This window comes from Centruroides vittatus, unplaced genomic scaffold, assembly GCF_030686945.1.
Source record: "Centruroides vittatus isolate TY-2023 unplaced genomic scaffold, ASM3068694v2 contig_397, whole genome shotgun sequence".
Taxonomy (NCBI): Eukaryota; Metazoa; Arthropoda; class Arachnida; order Scorpiones; family Buthidae; genus Centruroides; species Centruroides vittatus.
In genome coordinates, this window is record NW_027122212.1 from 660523 (window position 1) to 679533 (window position 19011).

At 29.3% G+C, this 19011-nt stretch overlaps 1 protein-coding gene across 2 annotated transcripts; it reads left to right on the forward strand.

Moving 5' to 3' along the window:
- Positions 1-1710: 1710 nt before the first annotated feature.
- LOC136976150 (gamma-glutamylaminecyclotransferase-like) lies at positions 1711-17137 on the forward strand. Of its 2 annotated transcripts, XM_067271360.1 has the most exons (4): positions 1711-1878; positions 3864-4075; positions 12278-12537; positions 16859-17137. In XM_067271360.1, exons 1-4 carry the CDS (start codon positions 1845-1847, stop codon positions 16887-16889), a joined length of 537 nt encoding a protein of 178 aa, XP_067127461.1. In that variant the 5' UTR covers positions 1711-1844; the 3' UTR covers positions 16890-17137. The 2 variants fall into 2 exon arrangements, with proteins under 2 accessions (XP_067127461.1, XP_067127460.1); XM_067271359.1 differs by lacking the exon at positions 16859-17137 and having other exon boundaries at positions 12278-12650.
- The last annotated feature ends 1874 nt before the right edge of the window (positions 17138-19011 follow it).

Here is a 19011-nt window from a genome sequence, read left to right on the forward strand (position 1 = left end):
TTAATTGACGTTTGCGTAATATAAATGATATACAATAATTCGTATTTAAAGCTACTTAACTCAAATTAAATAACATAAATTTATTAATATAATATATAATTATATTATATTAATAAATTAATAAATAATATTATCTTATATATAAAATTCTCGTGTCACAATGTTAGTTACCTTACTCCTCCGAAACGGCTTTACCGATTTTTACCAAACTTTATATGCATATTCAGTAGGTCTGAGAATCGGTTACTATCTATTTTTCATACCCCTAAGTGATAAGGGTTCTTGACCCTTAACCTTTTTTTTTAATTTTTGGACAAAATTTTTTGTTTTAATTTTTCTATAATATGGCATTAAAAAATACGTACAACCCTAAATTTTTACCCTTTTATCACCAACCCCTATTTTTTAATAGCCATTTTAGTAATTTAATCATTTTTCATCCCGCTCGATAACTGATCAATTATCGTCTTTTTTGTATTCAGTTTCCGATTAGATTGGCATTTGCAATGACTATCAACAAATCCCAAGGTCAAACGATGTCTATTTGTGGCTTAGATTTGAGCACGCCATGTTTTTCACACGGACAATTATACGTGGCATACTCTCGAGTGGGTATACCATCCAGTTTGTTTGTGTTAGCTAAAGATAGGCTAACAAAAAATATTGTTCACGCTATAGCATTAAGAAATTGATATAGTTTGTTAGTGTTACTGTCGTAATTAATTAATGATATATAATTTTAAGGAATAAATTATAATAACTTCAAAATAATAATGTTTGGCATTTGTTATTTTTATATTCCCTCATCGTTCACAGCGCTCCATGCCTATTTCACGCATATACCACATTCTTACACACTTACAATAAGTTAGTTATTTTTTGTCTACACTAGAAATTACCTAGAAATAATTTATATGGCAAAACAACGTTTGCCGGGTCAGCTAGTATAATATAATATTAATATTTATTAATATTAGGTAGCCAGTTACTGTAATTAAAACTAAAAATAATGAAATGATAATTAAAACTCTGGTTTTTATAACGAAATTAAAATTAATTGATTAATTTAAGTCAAAGAAATTGAAACAATATTTCTGAAAGCATGGATAAAGTACTTGTTCGTTTTGATTGATTTGGTATATTTAATCCAGGAAGAGTTGAGTTTATATTTATAGCACTTTTTTGTAAAGTGATGGTTTCTGTTTCGGTTGGCGGTGAGTGAACATTTTGCTTTTAATATTAGTGCATTAGTAGGCACTTTAATGCTTGAAATACAGCTGGTAAAAAAAAAACAATATTGTTTCTTATGAGAAAATTTGTTTCGGTTTTCGAACAACTATTTACAATTCATTTTTTTTAAATTAGCATTAAAACCATCCAAAATTTTTTAAAACTGATATTTTTGTAACAGAAAATAACTTATTTTTTATAATTTCAAATAGTGTTAACGCAGATAATTTAAGAATTTTATTTTTTAACGCTATTAAAAATTAATTTTAAAGAGTTTTATTAATTTTTACTACTGATTTAGAAATTACGATAATATTTTATCTAAATTATTAATACGTATTATTTCTGTAAAAGTTTATCATATATTACTTTAAAAAAGTCAAGAAGTCTTGAGAAACTAAAAGAACAGATGGCGCTGTTATTTTAAAAGTCACATGTTAGAGAACTGATAATTATTTATTCTCTCTCATTTTTTATTTTTTATTTATTTTTGGGATGATTGATAATTTCTTATAAGTTATTTTATGTAATTTACCTACTTCCTATAACATAAGTAGTATATTGTTCATTCATTTATTTATGTAAATAATTTAAAATTTTCTCTGATCAGCTGGATGTTCTTAAGGTTTCCTATAAAAATCTTTAAAAGTAAGTAAATAGGTAAAAAAATAATTGTCAGATTTCATAAGACTAATGTAACTTACAATTCTTAGAAGCTGGTATGGTCACAAGTGGAGAATTCTGTAAATTGAAATTTTGACCTCCCTTCTTTGATCATACTTCCTACAGAAAATGCAAGAGGATTGAATCTCCATTCTCTAGTTTTTGGGACAAAATATCTGCAACATAGTACATATTGGATTTTGATGCTTTCCTAGTGTGTGATCTGATAGTGATAGGTTAGGATTGAACCATAACTCATAACATCATAACCATATAACTCAAAAGTAGTTAACTACTTTTGAGTTATATGGTTATGATGTAAGTAGTAGTTAACTACTAATGTAATTAAACTACATAGTTAGCTACTCTCAATGTAATTGACTACAATTTACAATTATTATCCTAATTTTGTAATTAAACTACTAAGTTAAATGCATGTTTAGTTTCAACTACTCTAACTAATTTCTCTTATAAATGTTACTTTGGAAAAATCTATTGTATTAAGCTGAACATACACCTTGATTTTTATGAAGATTGATTCAACTTTTGTCAAGTTAACAAGCTTGGTTTAACTTTTTTACTTGTTTTTGAGCAATTGAGCATTTGAAATTTTAAAATTCAAATTAAAAATAACCAGTCGGGTTTCACTAATATTTTACCATGCACATATGTAATAAAATATGTTTTGTTATGCAAGTATATTTTGTTTTGTACTTGTATCCAGTCTTTACTTTTTAAATTGGTTGGCAGGAATTTTCAAGTAAAATTTGAAACTTAGAAGACAATGATAGTTTGAGTATGTTACATAATTATCAGCATGTAAAGAATGCATTTTTAGAATAAAACACTATTCTTTCCAGTAGTCCTGCAGTGAAACATCTGTTCCTTATTGGGGCAAATTTAAAACCTAGACTGCAGAATGTCGAATGAAAAATTTGAAAACTTGTATTCTGAGACATCTGTTAAAAAAAACGTTTAGAAGTGTGAAATAATAGCGAGGTTGAAGCTGAAGTTTTAAATGCAAAAATGTGTACGTCGGACGTTCAGCGCCACTTTCCTGTAAGCCTAGAAGTTTGACAATGACGTTTGGAATGTCGAGCATGATTCCACTGACATTCCAAACACTATTGTCAAACTTCTAGGCTTACAGGAAAGCGGCGCTGAACGTCCGACGTACACATTTTCGCGTTTAAAACTTCAGCCTCAACCTCGCTAAAAGGATGAAATGAAAACAAAGATGCTATTTTAATCCAATCTTATTTATATATTCCAATATTTTTCTATTTATGAATAGTTTAAATGTAGTTAACTAGTAGTTTCAACTCTTTTTTTATAAAAATAAAGTAAAATGTATACTGTACAGTTCAATACAGTAGAGTTAGTAACTATATAATATAATTTGACTACTAGTTAAATTATGTTGCATACATAATGTAACTTAACTACTTTTTATGTAGTTAGTGCCCATCATTACTTGAGAATGAGAGTTCAGCCAGCTCTTTTATATTTGTCATGGACAAAAGAAGGATGAGCCAAAGGGGGAGATAAAAATTTCAATTTACAGAATTTTCCACTCATACCACTGATATTATTCCTCTATAATAGTTGTAAGGAACAGTGTCTCTCACTAAACATATATAACTCCATTAGAGATATCTATGCTGGCAATGAATTTTGCTCCTTATGATAAATAAGAGTTCAGATAATTTCAAAAAACTAACAAGTGATATATACTTGGTGCTTTTCTTGGTGCATATCTCCTGCTTTCACTTGGTAAATGCTTGTTAAGAGAGAATTGAATACAGATATAAATGATTCCACTGCCCAATTCAAAATTTGATACAAAAAAATTCATGACTATAAGATAAAAAATTTTGAAATACCATAAATGAAGTTAATCAAAACATTTTATATTTTATCAAGGCTATGATTGCATACTTTCTATATTTATATTAAATTTTATTTTATAGGAATACATTATTACAGCAATATGGCAGCAAAAAATTTGGTATTTGTTTATGGCACCTTGAAATCTGGAGAACCAAACTATGATATTCTTACTAATGAAGACAATGGGATTTGTAATTATATTGGAAAAGCAAAAACATATGACAAATGGCCACTTGTAATTGCTTCACGATATAATATTCCTTTCTTGCTATATGCTAAAAATAAAGGAAAGGTATGTTTAGATTATAAACACATGAAAAAATACAGGTATTAAATTTTTATATATGTTACAGTCAAAACTCGTTTTTAGTTAGATCGCGTTTTAACAAGTTGAAACTAGTTTATACTGGATGTCTTTGTTAAAACCTGTTTTGTCTAATTAAAACTAGTTTTAACTTTTAACATTAGTTAAAACTAATTTTAGCTACACAAATATGTTTGGGGAAAATAAAGTTATCTATAGTGATTCAGGGGAAGATGCCTAACATTATGCTTATAAAGGAAATTATAGCGATAATTTGGGTTTTGGAGGCCTCTAACGAAAATATCATATTCTTGAGCATGTTTTTCAAATAAAACTTTGGAGTATATGAAAAATAATTGTATATTGTGTTTGCAATGACGACTTTTTTACTATCTGGCATTTTAGGCATCTCACCCTAAGTATCCGGGTGAGATGCCAAATGCCATTAGGGTAAGGCCGCGACTCCACTAGCCGTAAAACAGCTGTAAAACCTCTCGCCGTAAAAGCCTTTAATCACGTGACCTATTTGCGTTTGCGCTCGGATTGCGGTGGAGGTCCGGCTAGCGAAGCTTTTTACGGCGACAGTACTATTACGGTGTATACGTGATATATCGATATAAAGACAATAATTATATTCTACGAGTTTTTTCTGTACTATAGGCCTAATTACAAATGTAGTAAAAGTAATATCTTTACTTTCATATATTGACTTTTATTACTATATTATTAAGATAATATACGGCATTTATAAGCTTAGCATTTTTATTATATACTCCTCTAAATTGAAGGATTTTCCTTTGGCCGTTCATATTGCGTGTTTTAGGCATCCATTATTATAATCAGGATACCTCTTGTCGTAGATACATGAATACTTTCGGATGTTTTCGATAAATCTTTCTAGATCTTCTAGAGTAGCCACGAGAGAACGTACACAAAAGCTCGTTTTCCGCCATTTTCGCACCGTGTCACGATGACCTAGATTTAACTGACTTCTGATTGGTGGATGGTACCGGTTTATGGTCGTATTCACTTCGAAAGTTGAACACTGCTCAACTCGCTTTTACATTGGTTTTACGACCTGCTCAGGCGTAAAATATCTTGGTCACGTGATTAAAAGCTTTTACGGCGAGGGGTTTTATGGCTAGTGGAGTCGTAGCCTAAGATAACAAATATAATTGCATAAAATTAATTTTTGAATATCTTAACCAAATTTAATTTATTGCATATGTAGTACAAAGTACTTCATAGTAAGTATAACAGCACAGTATAAAAGTATTGTTAAGTTTCTGCCTGTTCTAATGTGCTCTATAGCTAGCTGAAAGCTTTTTTCAGTGCAAAAACCTTTTTGAGAAGTCCTTATATAATTTCCATGCATATCCTGCAATAAAACGAGAAAACAAAAATTTATTAAAAATAGGCATATTGGAATTCAATTAACAAAAAATAGGCATGTTACCCCAAGAAAAATGTGGCATCTTTCCCATCTGTCAGGGTAAGATGCCTAGTGGAGTCACGTGTTCTAGCATGTCCGATCGACGGCCGGATGGCCGAGCGGTAAAGGTGGCAGCCTACCGCTCTGGGGAACCCGGGATCGAATCCGAACGGGTCGAATAATCCCCAGGAATTTTTCGGGGGGTGGTCCGTTCGGATATGTCGGGCCCCGTCCCTCACCACCCGGTCGCACCATTGTGGGCCTGGCCGAACCCATAATGGGCCTACTAAAAGAGGCCCTCTTAGTGCCCACAGGGCGGAAAGAGTTAAAAAAAAAAAAAAAAAAAAAGCATGTCCGATCGGGATCGGTGGTAGCTCACAATGAAAACTTTAGAACCTTAACTACATCACACATTAATTGTTAATTTTTAATAAATTCTATTTTAACTTTTAGTTTTAAAATGCTTCTGGAAACATTTCACAACAAAAACTTCGTTCTTATATTGCTTTTATTCTTCTCAGATGTAGAAAATGACGTAATAGTAGCCAACTACAGCTTTCCGCACTCAATATTGGCCCAACAATTCATCATACAAACACATAACAATATCTGACGTCACCGTTTGAAAATATTAAAAAGTAGGCATCTTCCCCCGCTTACTATCTTACCCCGAATCACCCTATATGCTACAGTCAAAACCAGTTTTTAGTTAGGATGCGTTTTAACTAGTTTATACTGGATGTCTTTGTTAAAACCTGTTTTGTCTAGTTAAAACTAGAATTTACTCTAGTCAAAAACAAATTTGAGTTAAAATGGGTTTTAACAAAGACATTCAGTATAAACTAGTTTCAACTAGTTAAAACGCGTTCTAACTAAAAACGGGTTTTGACTGTAACATATACAGTAGAGCGTCGATAAGTGGAACCAATTGGGGACTGGGGTCCTTCCAGTTAATGATTTGTTTCAGTTTCCGACTTTGTACGAAAAAATACATTAACCTGTCCGATGTTCAAATTTTTCTCCGTTGCGTATCGCTTCCTGTTAAATTTTTCTCCATTGCGTGTCGCTTCGCGTTGAATTTTCGTCGATTTTAAGCCTGACGAAAATTTTTATAATAATCGAGGCTATCGTATCGTTAAAAATTATTTCTGCATTTTGTACAAACAAAATAAATATATTAAAGAATATAAAAAACATGAAAATTATACTTTAGAAGTAAATTTAGTATCAAAAATATTCGATTCAGCACGACACAGTCCGACTGAAAATCGTTCCACTTTCCGGCCATTCCACTTACTGGCGTTCCACTTATCGACGCTCTACTGTACATTTTTATCAGATTTAAATTTGATAAATATGAATAATTTTTATTTAAAAACTTTTGAGATCAGATCTATTTTTACATGATACAACACATTACTAAATGCATATAACATCTCATACAATTGATCTAACAATTTATATTTAATGACTATTCATTTCAGAATAAAATTCAATTCAATTCAACAAACAGTAATAAACAAACTGCTAATGCCATTATAATGTTTTAGATCTTAATTATAAGTTAATGTATAAGATTAAAATATAGTTAATAAGTAACATCATTCAGTTTAACTAAATTATTATTAAAAAAAAAGCCATGATGTTCATTTTGAAAAATGTATGAAATAGAAACAAAGCACAATACAAGAAGGCTTCATTTTATATTTATTCTGTTTATGAATATCAAATTAAAGACAATTTCCAAATCAACAGCAAAAATAACAAACTTGGCAAAAGACAAAAACAAAAGTGCAATGAGTCGGCAGAGTTTTCAACTGTTTTTTTGCTTTATATTCTGACATTGTTGATAGAGATTACAAAGCAGTATAGGCTTTGATTATCTATGAATGATGTAAGAACTGCTAAAAAAAAATGAGTTTTGCTAATAGTATTTAAACAATAAATTAAAATGTCATCTAACAGCTAAGGAAGACATCAAATTGGCTCTACAATCACTTATTATTGAGGAGAAAAATGGAAATGATTTATGCATTGGATAAGGTGAATATCGTTCTGAAGTGTGAACGTTTAAAATTATATCCTTCATACGTTATGACAATAATAACTAATGTAGATAAAGTATTTGCATATAGAAATTGTTATCTTAATGCCAATGACATATTCAAGGTATGAAATAATGGAAAAATTATATGCCACAGATTATTAATATGATTTAAAAAATTTCTGTTACTTGAGCTCAAACTGCGTTAATTCCATAAAGTGATTATAAAATAAACGTAATTCGTTATAAAAAATTAAGTTATAGAGGTCAATTTTTGTACTGAAAGAACCAATTGTATTTAAATACATTAAAATTTTTCCTCATTTTATGAACATTGGGCTGGGAATCTAACACACTTATGAAATGAGGCCTTCTTGCATTCAATTAGGATCAATACTCAAAGGATTAGATGGGGGCCAGGCTAGCATAACTGGTAATATAATATATGGAAAATGCAGGTTTGAAACCTCATTTCAAGCTGATCTTTTCTTCCAATTATTCTAAATTAGATTATTTATATTGATCTATGAACTGCCTACCTTTAGGCCACGTTATATATTTAGTCCAATAAATCTGGCAATTAGGTATTTGGGCTACTATTGATAAATAGGGTGTTATTGTTAATGTAAATGGTCATCAGTATCAAAATGTAAAAATTGAACTTGTCTTGTCATTTTAAGTTCAATCAGATCTCTGTATATTACAAGTAAATGACTAAGGTAGTTACTCTGTACAAAGTCCCACCATGTAGGTGGAATGAAGGAATAGCTAAACAGATAAAAAGAAAAAAAAGGATAAGAGAAAATTTTATAATGTTGCAGTATTTGAAAATAAATATATGTTTCTTCACAGAAATATACATATAGACACAAACAAACACAAGTATATTGAATGGCATTTGAAACAGATTGTGCAGTTAATTCACTGTATGAACCAGCTTCTGCAATTTTTCTATTAGTAATGTTGGACTAATCCTTTCAAAACTATGATTATCGTTTTCATCTTAAAATGAATGTAATTTTCAAAACAACATTCATAAAACACCTTGATTTTTCATGTAATAATAAATTCTAGTTTTCATTTATAAAATAATATAATATACTGTAAATATTGTAGAAACATCACAGAAAATCTTAGTTCCTATTTGAAGAAAAAAAACAAATAGAAAACAAAAAGTGTTTTATAACATTTTTAGAAAACACTTGAGATGTAATATCTGTTTTGCAGAAGACAAATTCAAGTAATGTCCATTATTGGTGCATTGAAATGACATGCGAATTCCAAATTAGTAGTAGCATGGTTGATAATATCATGACAAGCAGATAATTTGTTATTTTGTTCTGGATTCATTCCTCTTTATGTGCTTTTTCAAAAGTTAAATATTGTTGGATATCTAAAAGTTTCTAATATAATGATATGTTTACATTTCATTGTAAGCAATTTGACATACAGTCAAACCTGTTTTTATGCGGTCTTTTTTTGTGCGATTTTTTATGCGATTTTTTTTGTGCGGTATAGTTGGCGACTAGTCTCATGCGATTCGTCATGTCTCACGTTGACTTATTATAGCTAAATAAACTTATTATAGCATAAATGAAATTATTATAGTAATATTATTGCACGAATATGCGAAAAATGAAATAATTTATTTTTTAAGTCAACAAAACACCACCTGGACAAAAATATGTAAAACAGACAATAGACGAGACGATGCAGTCAAGTGCTGACATCTGTTGTCAATAAATTCTATTTCGTACGGTTTTGAGTTATTTTCTATGTGAGACTTTTTTTATGCGGTCCCTATTGACTGCATAAAAAAAAATATTTTTTTAATTGTGTTGCGAAAACTATTTTTTATAGCCACTCGTGAAGTTTCATGCGATTTTTTTTAATGCGTTTTTTTTTATGCGGTCCCTATCCACCGCATAAAAACAGGTTTGACTGTATATGGGTTTGTTGTCTGCCATATTAATCTTTCAATATCTTTATTATTTACAACTATTGCTTTCTGTTGGCTATCAAGTTTCTATTTCTGTGTGCACAGTAGAAAAAACTATTTTTAACATTGTTTTTTGGACTCTGTGATATGGAAATAAAATTTTTATTTTCTGCTTCTGCATTGTTTTTCCACAGTAATTTTTTTCTTCTAGTGGGGATGAAGTTTTCAATATTTTTTCTATGACAGTTTACTAGGTTCACTTGCCAAGTAGCAGTGAAATCAATTGGACAGCATATCTATTAAAAATTTCCATTAATTAGAATATTAGTTTCAAAATAATAATACAGTAGAGCGTCATTTATTCGAAAGCCGATCAACCGAAAGCTTTCCAGTCAGACTGTGTCGTGCCGAATGAAACGTTTTTGATACTAGATTAACTTCTAAAGTATAATTTTTTTTTTGTTTTTATATTTTTCAATATACAGTCAAGTCCGCATAAGTCGACACCCGGATAATTTGACACGATCGGTTAAGTAGTCAGTTTTCTGTGGTCCTGGCCAACTTACATAGGCATTAATGTTAAAAAACTCCAGTTTACTCGACACTGTTTAACTCGTCACCACTGGATAAGTCGACATACTTTTGCTGTCCCACACTCCGATAAGTCATCACCCCCTCCTGAAAAAATGAATTTACTCTGCACATGTGGTGCAAACTCATTTTTTTTTCAGGAGGGGGAGTTGATTTATTTATTAATATATTTAGTAATATAATAACACATTAATATTATTAATATATATACATATTAATAAAAATGCCTTAACATTTTATGTATTTTTATGTATAAAATAATAACAGATAAACAAAAAGAAAATATACAATCTACATCAACGTCACACCAGAATCCAATTTTGCATTTTCCCATGCCAGAAGCATTAAGAATCCTTAGACGTTACTTGCCAACAATTGACAATTGCAAAGATGATGTTTTAAAGGCGTTCATGATCGTTGAAAAAGAAAGTCGAGACAGTTAAGTGCTCAAAACAAACAACACTAAACGAATTTTTCAGTTTTTCATCTACAGAGTAAGTGTAAATGGAGGACACAATGTATTGTAAGCCTATACTACTATATAACGCACTACTGCATTTTATTAATTGTAGTTTTGTGGTTTTTTTTCCAATTTCGCTTTAGTCGTCACATCAGATAACTCGACACATTTCCACTTCCCCTTGGGGTGTTGACTTATACGGAGTCGACTGTATTTATTTTGATCTAGTAGTAGTCTCTTTAATCCGAAAAATTGACGGTAGACTGTCTCACAGCTTAACAGGTTCAAACTCCTTTATTGCTTTTTTACAAATGCATTTCGGATCAGTATTATTTTTTCTGATCCCTCTTCAGTGCTATAAAACAAAGGTTTTATATTAACAAAACTAACGCAAGCAGAAAAAAACAAGAAAAACTCTTAAAAAACCGCTTTCTAATACCTTAAGTTCTTCATATACTCCTTAACACCTATACAGTACTTTCGAGTTCTGTTTACATTGCCATCTAAAAATACAGTTATTTTTCCTTGCAACAGTGTACTACAGCAATACTACAAGTAATTACAAAGTATAACATCTAATTAACAATTTAATCTATTTTTTATCATGAATTTCCAAAGTTTTAAATAATCAATTATACATAGGTAAGATCGACCAGCAGTGGTATAACCTGATAGAGGGGACAACAGGCCAATAGTTTATGTTAATAGAATCGTCGTAGAGGATAGAAAACTGTACCGAAGAAAATGTTCTAGAATTGTAAAACATATGGTGTTTTTAATTCTTTTTTTAAAAAAGTGTTCTTAAATTATATAACATGTAAACTTTTTTAAAAAATGTGTAAGTGTTTGGAATATTTTTAAAAAAGGCCTGTACGTATGTATAATTGATTATTTAAAACTTTGGAAATTCAAGATAAAAAATAGATTAAATTGTTAATTAGATGTTATACTTTGTAATTACTTGTAGTATTGCTGTAGTACACTGTTGCAAGGAAAAATAACCATATTTTTAGATGGCAATGTAAACAGAACTCGAAAGTACTGTATAGGTGTTAAGGAGTATATGAAGAACTTAAGGTATTAGAAAGCGGTTTTTTAAGAGTTTTTCTTGTTTTTTTCTGCTTGCGTTAGTTTTGTTAATATAAAACCTTTGTTTTATAGCACTGAAGAGGAATCAGAAAAAATAATACTGATCCGAAATGCATTTGTAAAAAGGCAATAAAGGAGTTTGAACCTGTTAAGCTGTGAGACAGTCTACCGTCAATTTTTCAGATTAAAGAGACTACTACTAGATCAACATATAATACAGCTACCAAAGAAAATTTAATATGTATTTATTTTGTTTGTACAAAATAAAGAAATAATTTTTAATGATACAATAGCCATGATTATTATTATAAAAATTTTCGTTATGCTTAAAATTGACGAAAATTCAACGCAAAGTGACACGCAATGGAGAAAAATTTCAACATGAGATAGGTTAATATATTTCTTTGTATGTAATCGGTTATCTGAAAAATAAGTTATCCGAACAACCCCAGTCCCTAATTGATTCGGATAAACGACACTCTACTGTAAGTATTCAGCAATAGATGGTGATCAAAATAACAACTAAGCTAACAAATTGGAAATAAATTTTTAAATAATAAAATAATTTGTTATAAAATTTTACATATTTTTTCTTTCTTTTATGATTGAGATGATTAAAAATTGTTTTTTTACAGCATGTTATAGGTGAACTGTATTTAGTAGATGATGTAATGCTTAAAAAAATGGATGAATTAGAATGCCATCCAACATATTATGAACGAAAAGAAGAAAATGTTCAAGTCCTAGAAAGCAAGGACAAAACGTATTGTACAGATGGAAAGACTTTAAAGCCATGGATTTATTTCTTGACAGAATATAAATCATATATGATGGAACTTCCACATTTAGAGGAATATTCATCTGAAGGATCTCATGGCTTAAAATATGTTTCAAGGTATAACAGAACTGGCCCACCATATATTTTAGAATGCAAAAATATTCAGCTTGATTAAGCCTTATTTTCTATATAAAGATTATAAATATAAAATAAAATATTTTAATAACTTAGTTTTGGTAAAATTTATTATCAACAAATATAAATATTGTTCATTATATTAAGATTTATAAATAATATAATTCTCTGTACATAATTTTACAACATTTAAAGCAATATATTATGAAAATATACCAAATTGTAAAAAAACTATCTTATTTTTATAAATTTGTATTAAACTTTATACAGAATTATTAAATTTAGTAAATAGTTTAAATTTATATCAAAGTAATCAGTTTTAGCTTATATAAGGGTGACTCAGCAATTTCCAGCTAACAGCTTTATTTCCATTGATGGAGAACAAATTCACATGCCACTTTTCTACATAGTTTCCCTGCATAGTGATACACTTCTGGTATTGTTTGACAAGCTTCTTCATCCCTTCTAAAAAGAAGCTTTTTGGTTGCTCACAAAACCATGTCTGCACCGCTTGCTGAACCTGGTGAGGTTCAGCAAGCGGTGCAGTCACAAGTTCAGCTCAGATGGTGATCTGAGCTGAACCTGTGACTGCTTAGTGTTCTTCAATGTGCTGAAGATGCAAGCATGTGGCACTAGATTAGGACTGTAAGAGAGATGCAGACACAATTCAAGTCCAAGTTATTGTGCAATCTACCGTTGCTGTAGGTAGCTGTGCATTGTTGTGGATCAGTAGCACTCCTTTAGACAGTAGTCTGTGTCATTTTTGGTGAATTGAAAGTTTCAATTGGTCTTGTAGCAAAGCACAGTATGTTGCACTGTTCAGTTTTACCATGTGCCTAGAATACCATCAGAATAGGTCCCGGTGTATCTCAAAAGAGCATTAGCATCAGTTTCTTGCAGGATGGTGGTTGTTTGAATTTATTTCAAACAGGGAATGACAGATGTTTCTACTCCATGCTTTGCCTATTGCTCTCTGGTTCATAGTGGTGTATTCATATCTTGTTGTCTGTCACAACTCGTTCCAAGATATTGGGATCTTCATAGCATTGGAGAAACTTGGTTGTGAAGTGAAGTGGTGCTGACAAATACATTTTTCAGTACCACTTTCTTAGTTTCACTGCATAATTTCAAAATTGCCTTTTTGATTCACCTTCATATCATTAAAGATCGTACTCTGAAACCATATTTATTTAATTTTATTGAGGGTTATTCTTAGATATTATACTACCTTCCAAAAAACCAAAGTGTATAGCATTCCATAAAAAACATTCCAAAGTGCAATAATTTTATAAAAATGATTTTTTGTGAACAGCTAGACAAAATAATGAATATGCTTTATTGAAATTCTATTTTGTTGTGTATTGTGGACTTCTTGAAAAAAGTGTTGCCATTGTGCCCATTAAAAAAACTTAAATTTCATTTTAAATTCATGTTTTACTATTTTCAGTTCTTTTCATATTAAAATTCAATACAAGAGTTTCTTGTAATCAAAATTTGAGAAATTTTATTTGATTATTTTTTTAAATTGCTAAGACACTAACATTATAATTACACTTTTATTTATTTTATAATGCTTGTATTCTAATGAATTATTGGCACCTGTATTATAATAAAATATAAACTTATCAATAATGGCCATCATCTTTGAATATACAGTAAAACTTCTCTAATTCAAACATCTGTAACTCAAATATTTCTTTAACTTAAGCAAATGAAGCACTTTGTAGGTCTCAATGGAATAGCGTAGGTATTTAACATCTCCAACTTGAATATCTTTAACTTGAAGTTTTTCATGGTCTCTCGACACTGATTTATGTTACTCTCTACTTCCCCTACTCAAATTTTAATATTTAGTCTATCCAAAATGATCCTAATTATTGGACTTCCGTGAAATTTTCATATAACTAGCTGTATCTGCTGTCCAACACCCATTTGGATACAACATTCCAGTCCAAAGTGAGAGGACCTCTCACTTTATCTCAACAAGATGTACCTGCAAAACTGTTCAATTCCATTAGTTACTTTGAACATTTTGCTGAAAGACGTTACATTGGCTTTCTAAACCAAAATCTATCAAAGATTCTTTATATAATGAAAGAGGTAAAAATACAAATCTATTCAGAATTGGCATTTTTTACTTTATTGTCCTCTAACTTGAATCCTCTGTAACTCAGTTTTTTCCTGCCTCTTGAAGCTTTGAGTTAGAGAAATTTTACTGTATGTATTTTTTCTATGATTAAAAATTTTTTCAATCTTTTATTTCAGTCGTGAGCAACTTGTGTCCAATGAAGTCCTGATGTACAGCCTCAGGACTTTGGCATTATAATTTTATTTTCCTGTTTTCTGCCTTGTGCTGTTATGCAATTCTATTGTATTATATTAAAATATAAACTTATCAATAATGGCCATCATTGAATATATAATAAAATGTCTTTAACTCAAACATTTATGACTCAAATATTTCATTACTAGTCATTCTGTACAATCTAAAGTCATAGGGTAGAATTCAGAAATAACATTCAAGAACTATTCACCCTCCCTTACTCATTCAGTCTTTAATTCCTCAAAATGGTATTCAGAAAAAACAAGCAGCATGGGTTGTTTCATAGTGAATGTGAAATGTGAGTGACATTTGAGAAATACAAGAATTCCTGAAATCACACTCAAATGAAAGATTCTGTGTATAATACTAAAAAAAAAAAAAATAAATAAATCATTGAGCAGTTTAAAATAAGCATTTTGTATTTCAAGAGCAAGAACTTAAGTCTTAATAGAATGACATTCGATTAGCAAAACATACAGATTAAAAATCAAAATTTAAAAATTAATATAATGAATTCAAATGTAATAGATTTTAAAATTTATTACATTTTAATTTATTATTTTTAAAAAATTTATTGGCATTTCTGAAGGTGATAAAATTATATACAGAACTCTAAAAGACCAAAAAGGACATACAGATACAGAACTGGCTGGACTTTCCATTCATTGGCTTCTCCAAGCCTCTTGTGCCAAAAACCCCAAAACCGACCACAAAATTTATTTTAATTTGGAAAAAACAAAAATGTAAAAGAAATTGTTATACGTAAGCTTTTCATTGATCTGTATATGGAGGTAAATATGTTATGTTATATTATCTATATGTACTGTACATGTTTATTGTGATAGTTTATTTCAGATTGTTACATATTTCTATACATTTTCAATTTATTAAATTACAACTATACATATTTTTAAGACTTTTAAAGATTCAACTGTAAACATATATGAAGTTATTAGAATATTTCTTATATAAACTTAAATATTCTAATAATTATATATTTTTTTTGAATTATGGAAATTAATAAGTAGTTTTCTTGCACTCAATATCTTTGTTTTTGGCCGCCATCTCTTTTAAATCATGTTTTTCATTGGCTATCATGAATGATTTTCTCTGCTTAATGTCATAATTTACACTTTAACTTCTGATAACCTCACAAAAGTAATAAAATAAACACCTTCAGAAATAATGGCAAGAGATTGTGATTATGTTATAATTTAATGATGAAAGAATAATGTATTCACTGATATGCACACTCATACTAGTCATTAATTTCATCCTCACTTTAAATACCAAATACCGTATTCACTCATCTTCAATTGAGTGAGAAATAAAAAAGTGTAAGGTCAGGGTGAATAGCTCGAGGGATATTTCGAAATTTCACTCGGTCATTTGTTAATTCCGCAACGTTATATAAAGTTACATTTGTGTAAACAGTCGGCATTATAAACACTAGTTTTGGTTTTGTTTTTAAAACCACAAGTATTGTCAATGTCGCTATAAATACATTTTTAGCCACTTTGATTATAAAGTCCTTACAATTAATATTTTATTAGTCTGCTACACTTTAGATACAGGGAGGAATGATGAGAAACATACATTGTTATCTTACGACCAAACTTTCTCTTCCTATAGCTCAAATTTTTATGATTTTTTTAAACAAAAAACTCAAAAATCTTTTATTGGTTAAAATGACTACTAGTAGCTTTTCCAAAATTACAATTACAATGAATATAAAGATATTTAATAAGAATTGCTTTCAGATTTATAGAAGCTTGACAATTTAAATTTTGTTATTAATAAAATTGTTCTCTGAAATAAATAAATTAGATTTTTATTTGGATAAACAGGAAGTAACTGTTAAAAGTAAAAAAAATATGAATCTTACAAATTTTTTCCTGGAATTTTATTTGTATTATATTTCAAGTAGATATAGTTTAGAGTCAAGATAAATAATTTACCTACAAATTTTTTTTATTGCAGTGAAGATACTTCTAGCATAGATGATATATAAAAAGAAATATTAAAAGTGGAATAAATCAGTTTTTGTTTAATAATCTCCCAAAGAAATTCCAAATATTGTACAATGCATGTATTATTATTTACAAAAATTACAAAATAAAGGCAAAACATAGCATCTCTGTAAAATGTTTATACTCACAGGAAAACAGGTCAAATAGCATTTGAAGAATTGTTAAACTTTGTAGAAAATTATTTTATGTAAGATATATAAAGAAAATAAATTTATAATTAAAATGTTAATGTTTGATATTTCTTATTCAAATTTATGTTTGAAATGATTTAACTCATAACAATTATTAATTTTACTTGCTTATAAAAGGATAAGCAAATAATGATAAATCTACCTGAAGATTAACATTACAACTAGGACTGGTTCAGTGGGGGGCAATGAGGTAATTCCCTCTAGTAGTAAAATCTAAACAGTCAATAATGTTCAAAAAGGAGAAAAAACAAGCTGAATACAGTGAAGTTCCATAAATATACTTTAAAGTTGTTTATAAATAGTTCATACAAGAGTGCTGGTGCTAAAAATATCTGAATTGACATCCATTCTGAAAGCAGGGGCAGCAAAGTCAATTTTGCCGCAGGTTTAAGATACCATTCAGTCAGCATTGACTACTAAATGTGGCCAGTAAATTAAGATTCTCATATGAATTTCTATTGTAACATTTGATATCTACTTCAACAGCAGTATTAACTATTATAAATACTGAATGGAAAATTTTCAGCTGATATCAATAAATTCGAAGGTATGAAGACACTTTCAAAAATGCAGTTTTAACCTAGCAATTGTCAACATTTATTCAGTTATTGATATGTTTTCAATCAAATTGTGTTGCTATCACTAAGCAATGTGATTTGAATCCAAAGGGAATTTTTTGGAAATTTTGATTCTCTATAATTACATTAGGTTTTTGAAATAATTTACTTTGGCTTTGAAGAAAATAAATCAGCAATTTTTAACTATTGCTTGAATTCTATTAATAATTATCAAAAATGATTTCTTCACTTTTTGACAAAACTTCAAATTATTTCTATAATCATTTTCTTCTAAACAGGCTGAGTTGTTACAAATTGAGTCTTCGTTAATTTTTAATTTAAATGATCACCATTTCACTGTAAACATACATATGCAAACGTAACAAAAAAATACTTGTTAGAGAAATTACTGACCCATGGGCAATTATGTGAGGCAACACTGTTTTAAATCACTGTTGTAATTTTTATTGAAAAATGTTTCACTTAATTGAGCAATGGGCAATTATGTGGATGTTTTATCTACTTCAATCATGTTCATTACAGAACAATACAGATTTGATCACACTCGACATTATTCCAAAATTTTCATCCATATGTTACTATTTAAAATTATATAATAATATTCTCTCCAAGACCAATTATATAAAAATGGATCTTATGACAAAAACCTTATTGAGTTGGTGGAAATAAGTTGTCATAACTTTTGAACAGAAAACATTTTCTATTAGCTATTGGTCAATTCTGTCTATGAGTAAGCATCCATATCTGTCAAAAAGTAATAGATTCATCTACTCATTCCATTCTGCAGTTTCAACATATGTAGTTAGCTATGCAAGTCTGTACCAATCAGTTTTTCTGGATGAAGCTATATAGTGGAAATCACCTTTATGATACTATGGTAATAAAAGAAAAACATTTCACTTAATTACCTGTGGGTGTTTAAGCAAGCACTGGGTAATTAAGTGAGACTGTTTACATGTGTGTTTATTTGAGGATTTGTGGCATGTTTATTATACCAACATAACCTTCTGAAAATCATCTTTGAAAAAGGAATCTCAAACTAAATGCAGATTAAAGTTTAGATTTTGGATTTGAAACTCATCAATGACAACTGCTAATATATTTTTTTGTGATATTTTTATCTGATGATTAAACTTAATATCTATCAAAATGTTCTTATGAACATAAATATTTTTTGATTTCTATAGTTTTAGATTTTAAAACAACAAATTCATTACGTTGCTTGTCTATTAAAAGAAAAAAGAGCAAGATAAAGAAAACAAACGTTTTGAAATATAATTACAAAGAGGAAAAAGGTTATTTTCTTTCATAGAAAGTATAAACTTTCTTTTCTT